Consider the following 16,028-nt stretch of genomic DNA (forward strand, 5'->3'; position numbering starts at 1 on the left):
TCGGCCTATTGGACGCTCTGCTTTTCAGGACCCAAAGCTCACATACATTGCGACGACTGAACCAGATGCTATTGGGCCATATGAGATAATTAGTGGAACAGGCCCTGAACAGAATATTAGGCTGAATCAAGAAAACACGGAGCAATCGAAGTCTGTTGAGGACGTTGGAATAGCTGGTGACGTGATAGAGAGAGGAGGTCCAGTAGCTGCACAGTAGCAACTGCTCGAGGAAAGTCTCATGCAAATTGAGGGATGGGAATGATGAGTAGTTGGGTATGTAAAGGCTCAGAGGGCTGAGATAAGATGTGATGAATCTTTCCTTCTTCTCTGGATTCCTTCTTCTGAGTTTTACCCTTTGTAATTCTGCTATTTCCCTGTGACTGAATCTTAATAATACTACCTTGAGTGCGTTTCTGATCCATATTTGCATTATGTGATGACTGAGTACGTGACATACATTAACATGACCATTTTTATTGTTTGATCTCTTGATGTGATTCTGGCCAAGTATCAGTGTGTATGTTTACATTTGGTCGCCATTTTTTTAACATTGGAACGCTAAGACTGGTATGAATCTCTGGCTCATAGCTCACTAGAAAAAACAAATGGAGAAATAGGGGAGCGAAGAGCAAAATCATTACAGTGGTCGTTTCCTTTTTGTTTCTTATCAGCTAACAAGTTTTAAATTGTTTTAAACTAAGAACAGAGAATTAATCTGAATTAATTGGTTTGTTTGGATTAATGAGGATTTAGATTTGAATTTGGATTTAAACCAAACCTCTCATTTAAATACAGAAAAATTTACAAATTTAGATTTAATTCAAATCCAAATTCATTTAAAATTATAATTCCTTTATAATTTCAAATTTCCTCTACATTTTAATAATTTGAAATTTCAATCATTTTAAACATATTATTTTCTTTGCATTTTTACTATTGATACCTCTATGACTCTTATATTTTTTTTTATTTCTTGTCAATTAAAAAATAAAAATAAACTTGTCATTTTTAATTTTTTTTTCATTTTCATTTTGAATATTAGTTCATCTCTCTTCTTTCTTTGAAATTTTTTAAATTATTTAAATAAATTACTGTAAATATATGGATTTCAAATATGATATTTGAAATCCAAGATATCAAATCTAAAATTCAAATTTAAATCCATCAGTTCAAACTCTACCTTAACAAATTCTTAATAAATCTACATGAGGCCTTACACTAGGCAAGAAAAAGGTTCAATCTAGGAAAGCAAAGTTAAAGGCATCAAGTAATTCTCAACAAAAGGAAAATTGTTTCTTGGAGGATAATACCTTACTTCAATGTTTCAAAAGTCAAGCATCCATTAAACCATATATGAAGTAACATATCTCTTAACAAATGTAAATTGGTGTCTTGAAATTAAGTACATAATATATACCTAAACCATACATCAAGTTATCAACAGAGTCCAACACACACACACTATAAATTGTAGTGTCCTAGTTCTATGCTACAATATTTCAAAATTCAGAGTTAACTCACATCCAATTATTACAGTTTCTGCTTCCATCACTTGAGTTTAAAGTCTTTCTTTGATTATCTTTCCTCGTTATTCATCGTACTCCTTGTTAGTTCTCATATGTCCATCCAATCTCACTTGAGTGTTTTGTTTCACTTTTCTTGCTGTTAATTGACAGTTCTTCACTGTTATTCTTGTCTGAAAAAGAAAAGGAAAAAAATTCTTCTTCTTCAACCAATTATGTATTTGATTTCCTCCTTCTTCCCTTGAATTTTTCAATTTTCTGTTCATAAAAAGTTGTTTTGTTGATCTTCTTGCAAAAACAAAAAGAGAAAAAAAAAAAGGTCGTTTCTTCATTGAAGGGACCTCTTTTAAAAGACTGATTTCCTTGTATTTGAATTTGATCTTTATTTACTCTCATCTCTGTTAGTCTTTATTATGTAGTTGTTCTTCACCTTCTCCGAACAAGAAAAAAAGGGGAAAGAAAGAAAAAGAAATCAAGTCTTTTGTGTTCAAATTCTCTATCCAATCATTGCAATTTCTGCTTCTTAATACTTTTGTGCGCTCTTCTTCTTTTGTGTTTAAACTCTTCGATTGATTTTTCCTTCCATTAATCATCGCTGGTGACGTTCTTCTTAAAAAAAAATCCAAAAAAATAAATAGAAAGAGAAACAAAAGGAGACTCTATCAAAGACTTTTGCAGCAAAATGCCATAGAAATCTCTGGAAGAGAGGCAAGTATTTGTATTTCATGATATTTTTTATTATATATTTGCACATGAGGAGCTATAGCATTTTTCAATATGCTTAGTCTTTTTAAGTCCTCTCAGTTTTATCTTTAATTTTAATTATATTCATGCAGCTAATTAATATCTTAAACTGTCATATTTTTTATTTCTCAGATCTTGGCTGTTTTAATCACGTGGAGCTTAAATGTAGTGAAGATTCTAATTGGCAGTTCTTGAATCCAAGTTAGTATACATATTTTAATCATGGTGTTCATTTATTCATTGAAATATTTCGTAGACTTCTTTTACCCTATAAATAATAAGAGTGGACCTTTTGTATTAATTTGTACAGAATTCACAAATTTAGTTAAGTAGAAGTCATAAGAATTGAGTTGTTTTAACTCTAAGTTTAAAGATTGAATCAATAATTAAAGAAAAGTTCATGGATTAAAAGTTACATTTTTCCTTTAATTATTTTAGTTTACATTTTTAGCCTCCCAATTTTCTTCACATTTCATCAATTTTTTTTATCTTTTAATTTTCTCTTTTTGAATTGGCCACACACACACACACACAAATATATATATATAATTTTCTCTTCCCCTCTTTTCCCTGCCTAAAACATTTTGTCTTTCAAATTATGTTCTTTACATCATTTAATTTGTTCTTTCATGATCGAGTTTTGCTTTAAAAATAGTTATGTTTTTTTTTAAAGTTGATAAAAAAATTTTCATATATATTGTTGGACAAAATAATGTTTCTAACTCTAGAGATCTATTAATATTCTTTTAATTAGTTAGTCAAATTTTTTATGTTTCATCATCAAACAATATTTTTCCTTCAAATATTTGTGGTTCATCAAATGATCGGAAACATCACTGTGTTTTGAAAAGCTATACTAGAATAAAAAATTAGATGGAAAATATCAAATTTGAAACATATGCAAACTTACTAATACTTTATCTTCAGAACAAGTTTTGTCCCATATCAAAGTTGTTGGGTTAAGACATATATAGTTTTTCAAAGCACCTTATAAAGATATACACCCCACAAAAATAATCTCATGATAACAAAATGTTATATTTTTACAAAATTTACCCGGAGGGGTGATTTTCCTTGCACAATCCAAGACAAATTCATTACAAAATTTCTTGTAAAATTTTTTTGCAATGAATTTTACAACAAATCCTTCTTAAACTTGTCACAAAGATTGTGATGAATTTTTTTCAGTCGCTAATTTCACTTCTTATTATATATAACGTATGATGGCATTAGGCGATAGCATCATGTAATTCATGTAACTGATCCCATCAAATAAAATAAGGTTTGGTGTTGGTGTTGTTACAGTGCATAAACCTCTCCAAACCCATTCTTTGCACACACACAGAGGGAGGGAGGAGCTTAACAAAGGCACTTGCCATCTAGAAAGAACATTAACTCCACATCTCACAAGCATCATAGAGACATCTCAGTTCTAAAGCAGAAGCTTCCTTTCCTAGTGATTTCCTATAAATTTCCATTTGTCACTCATTGTTAATCTCTATCTATCTTAAGAGCTAACCAACAAAAAAACTTAATCTTTTTGATATCCTCTATTTTTGAAATAGGTAGATTTGGTAGAGAAGTGGCCATCCCTAGATTTAATGGTCCAAATTGGTATATTACTCCCTATTTGATCTCCATTTGATAATGCTTATGATCTCATGTTTTGAATCACTCCATAAGAATTTTCTGCACTGGATGCCCTTCTTAGGAAGCCAAAGCCATCAAGATTAAACTAAGTTTAAAAGTACAATCATCCTCTCCTAGCAAGACATCGTAGACTAGATGCCTTGTTTGAAGAGGTGATGAGACTTGCAGATCATAGACTGTATATGATATGTCTCTTTCGTGTCGTAGATATCTTACATAAGAGTAGGTTTGTTATATATCTAGGTACATATCTTGGTCTAAGATATATTCCTAATCCATTCAAAAAATATTCTCCAAGATAGTTGATCTGTAAAGTTATAGGTGATCCTCTTGCACGTTTTAGAAACCCTTTAAATTACTTGTGCTAGTGTACCTAGGTATCTTGGTCAAGTTACTTTTGTAACTTAATCTCTTATGCATGTTAGATGGCAGAGATTGGTGCCAATATTGCAACAACATGTGCCGAAAGATTGGTTGATTTAGGAATGAAGGAGCTGCCATATTTGTGTTGTTACAATAGTTATGTTGAAGGTTTTGAAAGGGAAAAGGGAAGATTGTCAGCTGAAGTGGAGAGTATGCGTAAAGAAATAGAAGAAGCTAAAACAAGAAATGAAACTGAGGTTGACCCTGTAGTTCAGCACTGGCTTGAAGAAGGGGATGGCATTATTCACAAAGACAGTAAACCAAAGAAATGGTTTGGTTTCTGTGTCAATTGCTTTTCCCAATATTCGCGAGCCAAGGAGCTAGAGAGTGCGAAGAAAGAGATTCAAACACTAATTCGTCAACGCAAGAACTTCCCTCAAGTTGCCCATTTAGTTGGAGCTCCAGGCATGGCATATCATTCTCAAGAGTTTCTACACTTTGAGAGCAGAGCTTTGAAATTTGAACGACTTAAGGCGGAAATTAAAGATGAACACAATCATATGATTGGATTGCAAGGAATGGGAGGAACGGGGAAAACCACAATGGCAAAAGAAGTTGGGCAACAAGTTGAATCAAAGCCCTTCGACAAAGTCATCTTCACCAATGTGTCTACCCCTGTGGATGAAAAAAGGATTCGAGATGATGTTGCGAAGCAATTGGGATTGCAATTAGAGGAAGAAAAGAAATTAACACATGCGCAACAAATATGGACCAAGATTGCGAATGCTGGGAGGGTACTCATAATACTTGATGATGTCTGGGAAAAGCTCAATCTTGAGAGCATAGGGATTCAGCCTGGCTTCCATCGCAAGGGTACCTGTAATATTTTGCTAACCACGCGTAATGAGAATGTTTGTACCCAAATGGATTGCCAAAAAAGGAAGATTATTCACCTAGATGCCTTACCTGAGAAAGATGCATTGAATCTTTTCCTTTTTCATGCTATTGAAATTGGTCAGGATTGTCCTGATGATTTGAAAAAAGTGGCATTGGATATTGTGAATGAGTGTGGAAGATTACCAGTTATCATTGTAGCAGTGGCAAAAACCTTAAGAGACTGGCCTATAAAAGAATGGCAGGATTCTTTGATAGCACTAAGAAATACTGAACCATCAAGGCACAAGATTGTTGATGAAGTTGCAATGAGGTTTTATAATTCTTTAAAGTTAAGCTATACTTCTCTAAAAGATAGAAAAGCCCAGGTTCTCTTCTTGTTGTGTTCAATATTCCCAAAAGCTTACGAAATACCTGTAGAGCTTTTAAGCAAAATTGCTATAGGTATAGGCCTCTTTGGAGAAGTTGACAAATATAATATAGCAAGAAGTCAAGTGAATGTGGTTAAAAACAAGCTCATAAATTCTTCTTTATTGTTGAAGGCTGGTAAAGAATGTGTAAAGATGCATGATGTAATTCACGAAGTGGCCCTGGAGATAGCAAATAATGAGATTGAAGTGATTGAGGATTCTAAGAAAAAATTGAAGGAGAATATGAAATATTCATCCTGTATCATAGATGACTTTTCGAATTGTTTTGATGGAAGACAACTTGAGGTTCTCTTAATATGGATCAATAAAATTGGTTCTTTGAAAGTTCCAAGTGAATTCTTTAGAAGTATGAAGAGTCTTAAGGTGTTGCTTTTGTTTTCTAAGATTGAGTTTGGGAGAACTTCAGCTCTGTCATTGCCAAAATCAATTCAGTCACTAAAAAATATCAAAACTCTGTCCCTCACCAATTGGGAATTAGGTGATATATCTGTGCTGGAAAACTTACAAATGCTGGAGACTCTGGAATTGTTTAATTGTTTAATAATTGAACTACCTAATGGAGTTAGTGAGCTTAAAACATTGAGATATTTAGGCTTGGTACATTGCTCGATTGAAAGGAATAATCCATTTGAAGTGATTACAAGATGCTCACAACTAGAAGAATTGTATTATGTTTTGAATGAGGATCATATGCTCGAGGACGAAGAGGTTTCTCAAATTACATCCCTTCCAGAATATCAAAGATATCATATAGATGGTGGTGACTTCTCTTATTTTTATTCTCCTCGGTTGGATATTTCAATAAAAAAGAGTTTTAAACCAGACAAGTTACAATTTATATTCTCCAAAGAACTGATGAAGTCATTAGCAACAAGAGCAGAGATTCTAAAGTTAAAAGAAGATGTTGAAACGGGTCAGAACAGTCTTATTCCTGGCATTGTTTCAATTGAACATGGAGCTATGTGTGACTTAATCAAGCTTTCTTTGACATCTTGGTCTGAAATAAAGTGTTTGGTCCTTGCTGAGAATCTTCAACTTAAATCTGGTGTGAATATCTTCTCCAAGTTACTTGAATTGCAACTTAATGAGGTGACGATAAGAGAAATATGTTGTGGTCGTTATCCTGATGGCTTTCTCAAGCAACTAGAAAAGCTGGAGTTAAGGCATTGTCGAATGATGGAAGGTGCATTAATTAAGGGTAAGCTAGAGCTGGGTAACCTTAAATTTATAGAAATAATGAACTGTTCAATGACATGCATGTTTCATCGGTCCACTGCTCAAACTCTAAAGCAGCTAGAAACATTAAAGATCAGTTATTGTTCTCAGCTGAAATGCATATTAAGGGAAGAGGGATCATCAATAGAGGAGAAAGTGGATGATAAAGATCCTAAACAAAAGAGTAGTCATGAATCAATGTTTCCCAAATTGAAACTCCTCTATGTTAGCTGGTGTGATGAATTGGAGTTCATATTGCCAATTTGTTTATGTGAAGATCTTCCTTTACTAGAAAGTGTGGAGATTTCTTGGTGTGGCAAGATAAAATACATATTTGGGCAATATCTAGGAGAGGAAGGTTTATATCAAATGCAAAAAGAAATCATATTATGTTCATTGAAAGTAATGTCTATTAAGAGTGTTCCAGAATTTGTGGACATATATCCAGAATGTTACCTCCCAAAAAAATCAACAGCAAATGCAAGTGAGGTGTCAAAGGTAAAAGACAAGAGTTCGAGTCACAATGTCTCTTGGGGTCCTTTATGCTGTTTTTTGCCACAATCAAGCACTTTAAATAAAGATGATCTATCTATGTCCGAGACAACTCAGTCAGATCCCACTACTTCCCAGGTACATATACACGTTCCTCCCTCTCTCTTTATATATACATATATATACACTAATGTTTCTCTTCTTGGAATTAAGAATTAATTAATATAGTATCTGAAATGCAGTAAAATTTATGTCTGATGAGAAATGAGAACAAAACTTCTCTGGTTATAATTTTTTTAGAAAATTAAAATAGATTAAAATGTCTCGTCCCTTGTGTTTTCACATCCTCCTATGGTGCTACGATCCTTCGAGGGGGTAAACAAAAAGAAAATAATTAATATGATATACAAACATTTTAAACTTATTGAAGATGAATTCATATATTTGTTTGAAGTGTAGGCATTGTATTAATAAGACATATGTTTTTTTTTTTTTACATTAAGATTAATAGAGTAGAGTTCATTAAAAAAAATGAATCAATGGAGTAGATAATCGCTCACTACTTAAGAAAAATGTGTTCATCAAGTTGGTTATAATGCCTAATTTAAAATTAACCCCCCTTACATTTCAAATTTTAATTTAAAATTAGCATCCTTAGAGTATTATCTTTTGGGAGTCAGCTTCTCTCCTACACCATCTCTCCGTTAGGCCTCCCCTGATTCTCTATAAGTATCTAAATCATTCAGATTTAATCTAAATGACTTATATTTAGAGTTTTAAATTTAAATTTTATATTTATTAAAATTAAAATTAAAATTTTTAATAAATGTGATCATCACCAATTTGAATAATACATATTTAATCAGGAAGCTGAAAATCTGATATTATATTTTTTTCATAAATTGACTACACAGATTTACTCCGGACGAAATGCAGATTAGAAGATTATCTATATTTTTAATATTTTATTTATCAAAATAAAAATTATAAATTTTTTAACATTAAATCTAGATCATCCAAAATAAATCTTGATAGTCAATTTATAAAAAAAATAAAAAATTTTAATATTAAATTTGATCAATTTAAATTAAATATTTATTGTCTATATTGGTAATGACTAGATGTATTAAAAAATTTATAATTTTTTATTTTAATAAAAATAAAAATAAATAAATTTAAATCTAAACTATCAAGATTAAATCTAAACAATCTTGATATTGTTAGAGATTCAAAGGAGTCGCAGCGCAGTGGAAGCTGACTCCTATCCCTTTGACTGTAGAGCCCTTGCTGTTAGTTTTCTATGTTATCTTGTTAACGGAGATTACATTTGCCATGTTAGATTAGACTAATGAAAGTACATGATACCTCACATGGAATAAAAAATTAATAACTTTTTTCAAGTAGTTTAAATGAAGGGTCAAAAAGTAATTCTTTATGTTAATATAAGTTGATCGTTTTCTTCCCAAAAAAATGGTAATTCTTAAAAAAGAAGAAGAAGAAGGGTTAAAATGTAATTTTCAGCAACTCTCCCAAATCAAGCATCTCTTCTAATATGGGACTAGGGGCTTTTAAAGTGCTCTTCTCTAATGCCCTTTGTAATGCCTCAATTTTTCAATTTTGTTTTTCATTTTTCTTTGGATCATTGGCTTTTACATAAAATAAAAAATATTTGGATATCTTGATGTCCCAAAATGGTGAAAATTTATATTTTTTATAATTTTTCAAAAATAAAAGGGTGTATTTGTGATATTTTTCTTTAAAAAATCATAAAAATTATAAATCTTCACCATTTTGAGACATCAAGATATCTAAATATTTCTTATTTTATGTAGAAGTCAATGATCCAAAGAAAAATAAAAAATAAAATTTAAAAGTTAGGGCATTACAAGGGGTATTAGAAAAGGGTACATTAGAGGCCCCTAGCCCTCTAATATGAGGTTGTACCTTTTCTAATCCCAAACCTAAAATAGCAAAAATAAACTTTACGAGGAAACAAACCATCTTGAAAAAAAATTCTTTTTTTACTTGAGGCTCAATAAAAAAGTTCTCTCATTCCTAATTAGCAGTAACAATTGGTGTATGTTTCATATATGAAAAAATAATTTTCAGAAAGAAAATGGATGATGTATTTAAAAAAAAAAAGAGATAGATGTATATATCATTTTTGTTTTAAAATATAATTTTCTAATTTATCTTTGGCTGCATCTTCTCGTATAGTTGACCGATCTGGCGTGGGATGATTTCCCATTTTCCCTTAGCTTTTATGCTTTTTTCTTTTTATTTTTTATTTTCATTGCTCTGTTTTTCCTGCTCTGCTGGCTTTTCTCTTTATTCTTTCAGACTTTGTTGTACTGCTGTTTGATTTCAGTTTGAATGAACCATTCAGTTGGCCAAAAAAAAAAAAACATTGCAAAAAAGTCCAAAGTCTTGCAGAAAAAGGCACTTTGGGCGCCAGAAAATTAAAATCCCAGTCATAATTAACAAGCTTTAGATTGTATATACTGCATTTTTATGCCACAATCTCAAGTTTCGTTAATTAACATATATATATATATATATATAAGGAGGATTGTTCTGGGGAGTTTACTTCTTGAGAAAAGAATATTTGGTGGTTTCATTTCATTTGTTAACAAATTTCAGCAAGCGATAATATTATTTTTTATTTTTATTGTCAAATGTTGGGCCATTAAAAGATATAGTAATTAAGATCTGGGTTCAGTTTATGCTTGTGTGAAAATTGCATGAAACTTTAAGTGATTAATCCTCTCACTGTTTGTAAGGTTCAAAAGTTTTGTTCTTTGATTTTATAAAATATTTTTTCAATCCCCTATCTCTAACACTGTTATAGTCTTAATTCTTATTTTTTGTGCCAATATTTTGGGCTTGCATCACTTGCCAGGAAACCAAATATATATATATATTTGCAAGTTAACGCATACAATTTTAATTTATTGAAGATGAAATGATACATTTGTAAGGAATGTTACAGGCATTAAAGGAGGAGAAACATGTTGGGAATACAGCTCACGGAATTTTTACTCCACCATTATACCCATTCAATTTAAGAGAGATGATGATTGTTGGAGGTATCACCAAGTTAACGTCACTGTTTTCTGTATGCATTGCCTCATCGTTGAAATCATTGGAAAAATCAAAAGTTATGGAGTGTGATGCACTGGAGCATATAGTAACTGACGAGAGGCATTGTGGTCATGATGATGATATGAACGCCAACTCCATCTTTCCCAACTTACATTCTGTTAAAATCTATAAATGTAACAAGTTGGAATCTATATTTCCAGCTTCTTGTTCCACAAACCTTGTGCACTTGCAATCTATGCTTATTGATGCGGCTTGTGAGTTGAAATATGTGTTTGGAAAATCTTATGGTGATGATAATTCACTTGACAATCATAATGCTAAGATTCATCTCCCAGCTCTCACCAAACTATGCCTTGAAGCAGTACCAAAAATGGTCAGCATGTGCCCTGAAAACTATTATGTGACAGCACCCTCCCTAAATGATATCTCTTTTGGATCAGGATGCCCACAACTTGCTATAACATCTCTTATAGATTTAACTATCAGTGGCCATAAAGGACAAGAACAACTCTCAAGAAAAGAGGTAATTAAAATTAACGTCCCTCTTAATTTCCAATCGATTGTTTTTCTATATGATTGATTGATACTAATATATATATTATGATACAGGTAATTGGGATGCACCTATGCAATTTGAAACATCTTGGTTTAGAATCCTTGGACATGGAAACAATTTATGATCTTGAAAGACTTGGAATTGCGAGTCCTGTGAATTCAACTTTGAAAACCTTAAGTTTGAATGACTTGGATAACTTAAGGAACATATGTGTGGGACCAAAGAACTATCTGAGCTTTCAAAATCTTTTCAAGTTAACAATCAGTGATTGCAACCAATTGAAATTTATCTTGCCTTCATCTATCTCGAGAAGCCTACCATGTTTGAGACACCTAGAGGTATCAGATTGTGAAGAGTTAGAGCACATTATTGAGGATGCTGATGATGATGACCCGCATCATCAAGAATGTTGTTTCCCAAATCTACATAGGATTATTGTGACAGATTGCAAGAGGTTGAAATGGCTATTTTCTATCTCCGCAAGTGGTAGGCTTCCACAACTCTCGATGTTGGTGATATATGATGCCCCGGAGCTTGAGCAAGTATCTGTATGGAAGCGGGGCTCATCAGAAAATTTGGTCATCGAGGACTATTTCCCGAAACTCTTAGTGATAGTCCTTAATAATCTTCCAAACCTTCATAATATCTGCCCTGGAATTGATTTTCGGACAGTGAAATACCGTGATTTGAAGAATTGTCCCAAGATCTCTTTAACGTCAATTAATTTTGATTTCACTGAGGGTAAGCATCCAAAAGATTAATTAATTAATTATATTTACAATTGCTCTATATACTTGCTATGATATTTGGAATTGTTTTATTTGGTAGGATATGCAGAATGGTTTCAAAATTCTGTGAGTAAAAAGGGCAACATGGATGAAGATTATTTTTTCGAACAATTTCTTGAGGTAAGTACTAAAATAAAATGGATATGAGAAGAAAGATTCACACACAGAAACAGTCTTAATATATCAAGTTCTCCTAAATATATAGAAGCATAAAATTGTCTACTTGCTAATTTAACTTGCTACAATTTAATTCATTTAATCCACAACTTTTTTGACTTTGTCTTCTACAATTTACTTTTTGTTACTGAATGACTTCAGCTCATTTTATCTTCTTGAATATATTTGGTTATTGTTCAGAGGTTAAGAGAAGTGCCAGAGAAGGCTATCAAGAGAAATTGGCCAAGAGCGGACCAAAATAATGGTTCACCAAATGTATGTACATTATCCTTCCCTATAATCTAACACAAGATGCCAACAAATATATTTCCAAATTTTGATACAATATCAATAAATTAAATCCAGAACTTTTCATTTCTCTGTGGTCTCCAATATGTTACAGATTAAGGAAATAACAGGGGCAAGTACTGAAGAAAGTCCAGAATTAAAAGAAGCTATAAAAGCTAATGAAATCAATGATTCAGAAGAATGCAACAAACTAGCAGCGTTTGGTGGTCCTTCACAAATTGAATCTCCACAGGTAACATTATCATCTTTTACAGTACTAGATGAATCAATTTAATTTACGTAGGTTTGTGAGTATTCAAACATGTTCATGTAGAGTGAAAGAGGACATCATTTACATCCTAAAGATAAGCAATCAAAGCCATTAGATTCTTCCTCCCATAAAGCATCTTCTCAAGTAAGTTTATGAAGTACCAAAGCATAAGGGAATGGAATTGTTTTACAAGTTCTTATTTTTGATATGTCAGCCATGATATCTCCATCATCTAATTTAGATATTTTAAGAACATATCCCCAGCAAACACCTTCACTTCATTATGTTTTGCAACATTTAGCTAGTAACTTTTGAAATAACTGCCAGCTAAAATTAATTTACGACTTTGTGCTATGCAACAAATTATCAAGGAAACAACAAAGCCAAGTGTTCAAGAAGGTTCGAAATTAGATGAAGCTCACATGCCAAATCAAATCATGGATCTAGAATTAAGCAAGCCATCGCCCACATTTGTTTTTCCTTCAGAAAATGAATCTCTACATGTAAGAAGATAGCCCCTCCTCATGGATGTCAATTTATGCTAAATGATACAACTTTATGTTTTTTTTTTCATATTTATGTTCATTTAGGATGATTTGCTTCATCAGGTGGGTAAGGGCAAGAGAATCATGCTGGATCAACAAGAACTACCAAAAAGAGAACATGATATGCCCCTTGATGATTCACAAAAGGTTAATAATTAACAATCTACAAAATTTTATATTACAATGCTTTACTGTCATATGAACATCAAACTAATTATTTCATTCATTGTTGTGCAGAATACTGAAACAAGTGTTGGAGAAGGTATTCAATCAAAGAAATATGACAAAGCAAGTTCATCAACATCAACTCCTTCTAATCTAGAAGTCTCAAATGTATACTCATTAACTTCTGCCAAGGTAGATTCAGTTTTCTTCATCAATGTTAGCTTTAAATAGGTCTCATGTTGCTTATTTGTTCATTTGCTTGGGCGGTATGTGGAAAGGCATCAATGGATGATGGAGAAGAACTTGCAGAAAATACAATGGCCAATGAAGATCCTAATCAAAGAGTAAAAGGACTCCTAATTATTACTTTCGGTTTTCAACCCATTGACTTAATTTTGCACTATTACTGATACTTCACTAATTTTTTTATTTTTTATGGTTTTAGATATCACCAATCTCCACTCTGAAGAAGCCTCGAATAGCAACTTCAGCTATTCACACAGAGTTAGCGGCTAGCTCACAACCAAACATGGATATTTCAAAGGTTACTGAATCTGCGCAAGTAATTAAGTTCATAGTTTATTGCATTGGTTTTCTGGTACATGTTGTATGTCATAGGGAAAACAAGATATTATATGTTTTCCTTAATTATATTTTATAGGTAAAACTAATTTTTCTATATTATTGATTTTTAAGTCCCTTTAATATCTACTGATGTGAAGTCCCAGACTATTACTTCAAATATTCACATAGATGCATGGAGTTCAAAATCAAAGCCATTAGATATTTCCTCTGACACAACATCTCCATAAGTAGGTTTATACTTTATTAAATTACCATTAGGCATAAATTTTTTCCTTCAATTTTAAATTACCAATCTTAATTAACATAAGTACTTCAAAAAAAAATCTTGCACTATAAATTCATCGTCTTTATATTGTCTTTCTAATTCAATACCTAAATTGACTTGTATAAAACTTTTTCACAGTATACAACTAATAAAGGTAGGAAAATTTGTAATATATCTAGTAAAGTAATAATTTATCCTCTTACAGTATACATTGAGTTGCTTCCAATGCTGATGTCTCCACATAGCTTAGAAAAGCTGAAGAATAAAAACAATCTTACTATATTTATTAAGAGGTAAAACTGATGCATCTTTCCATTTATCAGGGTCAAATCAAGGTCAATCAATAGAGACTTGCATTGATGTTGAAATTAAAGATGATAACTATATGGACTCCAAACAAATTGAGGAGGATGATCTCATTAGGTTATTTCATATGATGAGGGAAGGTGCTGATGACGTGGGAGTTGACATGCCTTGTGTCCCAAAAATTGCAGCTTTCAAAGACGACAAGGTGGCTCAGGCCTTTGCTGACTTAGAATCCTTACTGAAGATGGATCTCAATCAGATAGCTAACTCTGAAGAACACACTCATCGCCTTGAGAACGCTCTCAGCTTCTTGTCCACTCATTGTTCTGAGATTAATGAACCTTCTTCTCATGGCCTTAGAGGCAAACTAGAATCTCTCCGCCATGAAACCCAAAACATTCTATCTTCCTTCAAGCAAGCCTCTTCTACACTTGACAGATTCATCAAGCTTGAACAAAGAAAGAAGCTGATCCATGAACAACATTCTCAAAGGATGAAGGTAGCCATTGACCTTGTCTCTGAAATTTCCAAGACCGAGAACCGTATGGCTGACTTGAAGGAGAAGATCTCTAGCTTGCACGCTGAACTGAACAGCAAGGAAAAGGAGTTCGAAGACTCTGAGAATAAACTGTCATCTCTTAAGGAACAAAAGAAGAAAAGTGTTCGGGACACCATAGGATTCATGGAGGAGTATGAGGCTGTGAAGAAAGAAGGTTCCCACATGGTGGATGGCCAAACAAGAGCAAGGCAAGAACTAGAGAAGGTGGAGAATCAATGGCCTTCCCCTGTGGCCAATTTGAAGAAAACTACATTTTTGTTGGGAAGTCTTCTTAGTCGAAAGCTTTAACTTTCGGAAACCATTATTTAAATTTCTGTAACTCAAAATAAAACCTGTACAAGACTCAATGTTGTGTGCACATTATTCCTGGGGTTTTCGTCTACCATATTGAAGGAGTGTTTCCCCTTAAAAGTGTTTCCATATATGCGATTACTAATATTTTAAGTTTTAGCTGGCTACTTGATGTCTTACCTCAACTCTATTTGGCTAAGCATTAGGATGTTATGAGGAGCATTATTATGGAAAGTATGGATGAAGAAGTATAAACAGAACAAGGAGACTCCTTGTCAGATCTTTAAATGGCGAAATGTTGGCAAAAGACAAATCTTGTTGTCCGTTGATGCTCAACTTTTTTGGCTTAGTCTGTCTCTGACTAGCTCTTCATTGGCTTGTTCATGGAGTGTCTGTGGCATCTATATCGTTTGCCTCTCTTATTAGGAGACTGTATGCTCAATAGCCTTCTTCATCTTCAGGAGATTAAATTTCTACTGCAATTTTTTCCTTCTTTTTTCATTTGCCAGATATTGATCCTCATCATTGTAGTTTTTAAAGTCTTTTTGATAACAGACCTATATATGTTATCGCATGTCTCTTTTTACGTGAGAGAATATCAATGAAGTACCTCTAAAAATATTTAATATCTAATAAAAATTTAGACGGATCAAATTCTTATTCAAACAAGGACTTTACTTGTTAATTCTTGATGTTTACTTGTCAAAAGTCTTTTTATAAACTTAAATTGCTTTTAAGTCCTTTACTAATACTTGTTATAATATTGCTTTTTTATCAACAAAAAAAAAATGTTTTGGCTCATTTTTTTATTAAAAAAGTTGCATCTACTATTCATTACT

The 16,028-nt window shown here is 32.4% G+C and overlaps 2 protein-coding genes across 2 annotated transcripts; both read left to right on the forward strand.

Annotated features, from left to right (window-relative positions):
* Window positions 1-4,342: 4,342 nt before the first annotated feature.
* Window positions 4,343-6,984, forward strand: LOC129285606 (probable disease resistance protein At4g27220). The gene is made up of 2 exons (XM_054921355.1): window positions 4,343-6,788; window positions 6,899-6,984. Exons 1-2 carry the CDS (start codon window positions 4,343-4,345, stop codon window positions 6,982-6,984), a joined length of 2,532 nt encoding a protein of 843 aa, XP_054777330.1.
* Window positions 6,985-7,102: 118 nt separating this feature from the next.
* LOC129287257 (uncharacterized) lies at window positions 7,103-15,348 on the forward strand. Its single transcript, XM_054923459.1, has 12 exons — window positions 7,103-7,450; window positions 10,302-10,937; window positions 11,024-11,711; window positions 11,799-11,878; window positions 12,116-12,190; window positions 12,318-12,455; window positions 12,845-12,976; window positions 13,064-13,165; window positions 13,256-13,375; window positions 13,462-13,527; window positions 13,629-13,727; window positions 14,357-15,348. Exons 1-12 carry the CDS (start codon window positions 7,190-7,192, stop codon window positions 14,378-14,380), a joined length of 2,421 nt encoding a protein of 806 aa, XP_054779434.1. The 5' UTR covers window positions 7,103-7,189; the 3' UTR covers window positions 14,381-15,348.
* The last annotated feature ends 680 nt before the right edge of the window (window positions 15,349-16,028 follow it).

This window comes from Prosopis cineraria, unplaced genomic scaffold (genome assembly GCF_029017545.1).
Source record: "Prosopis cineraria cultivar Desert tree isolate PC_DT_omini unplaced genomic scaffold, ASM2901754v1 PC11, whole genome shotgun sequence".
NCBI lineage: Eukaryota > Viridiplantae > Streptophyta > Magnoliopsida > Fabales > Fabaceae > Prosopis > Prosopis cineraria.

Bases quoted from the DNA above. Each gene is read 5' to 3' on its own strand.
- LOC129285606 (XM_054921355.1), top strand. From the start codon at position 4,343: ATGGCAGAGATTGGTGCCAATATTGCAACAACATGTGCCGAAAGATTG. The intron at 6,789-6,898 runs GTGCATTAATTA...ACTCTAAAGCAG, and splicing joins GCATTGTCGAATGATGGAAG to CTAGAAACATTAAAGATCAG.
- LOC129287257 (XM_054923459.1), top strand. From the start codon at position 7,190: ATGCAAAAAGAAATCATATTATGTTCATTGAAAGTAATGTCTATTAAG. The intron at 11,879-12,115 runs GTAAGTACTAAA...GTTATTGTTCAG, and splicing joins TTTTCGAACAATTTCTTGAG to AGGTTAAGAGAAGTGCCAGA. The intron at 12,191-12,317 runs GTATGTACATTA...AATATGTTACAG, and splicing joins AAAATAATGGTTCACCAAAT to ATTAAGGAAATAACAGGGGC.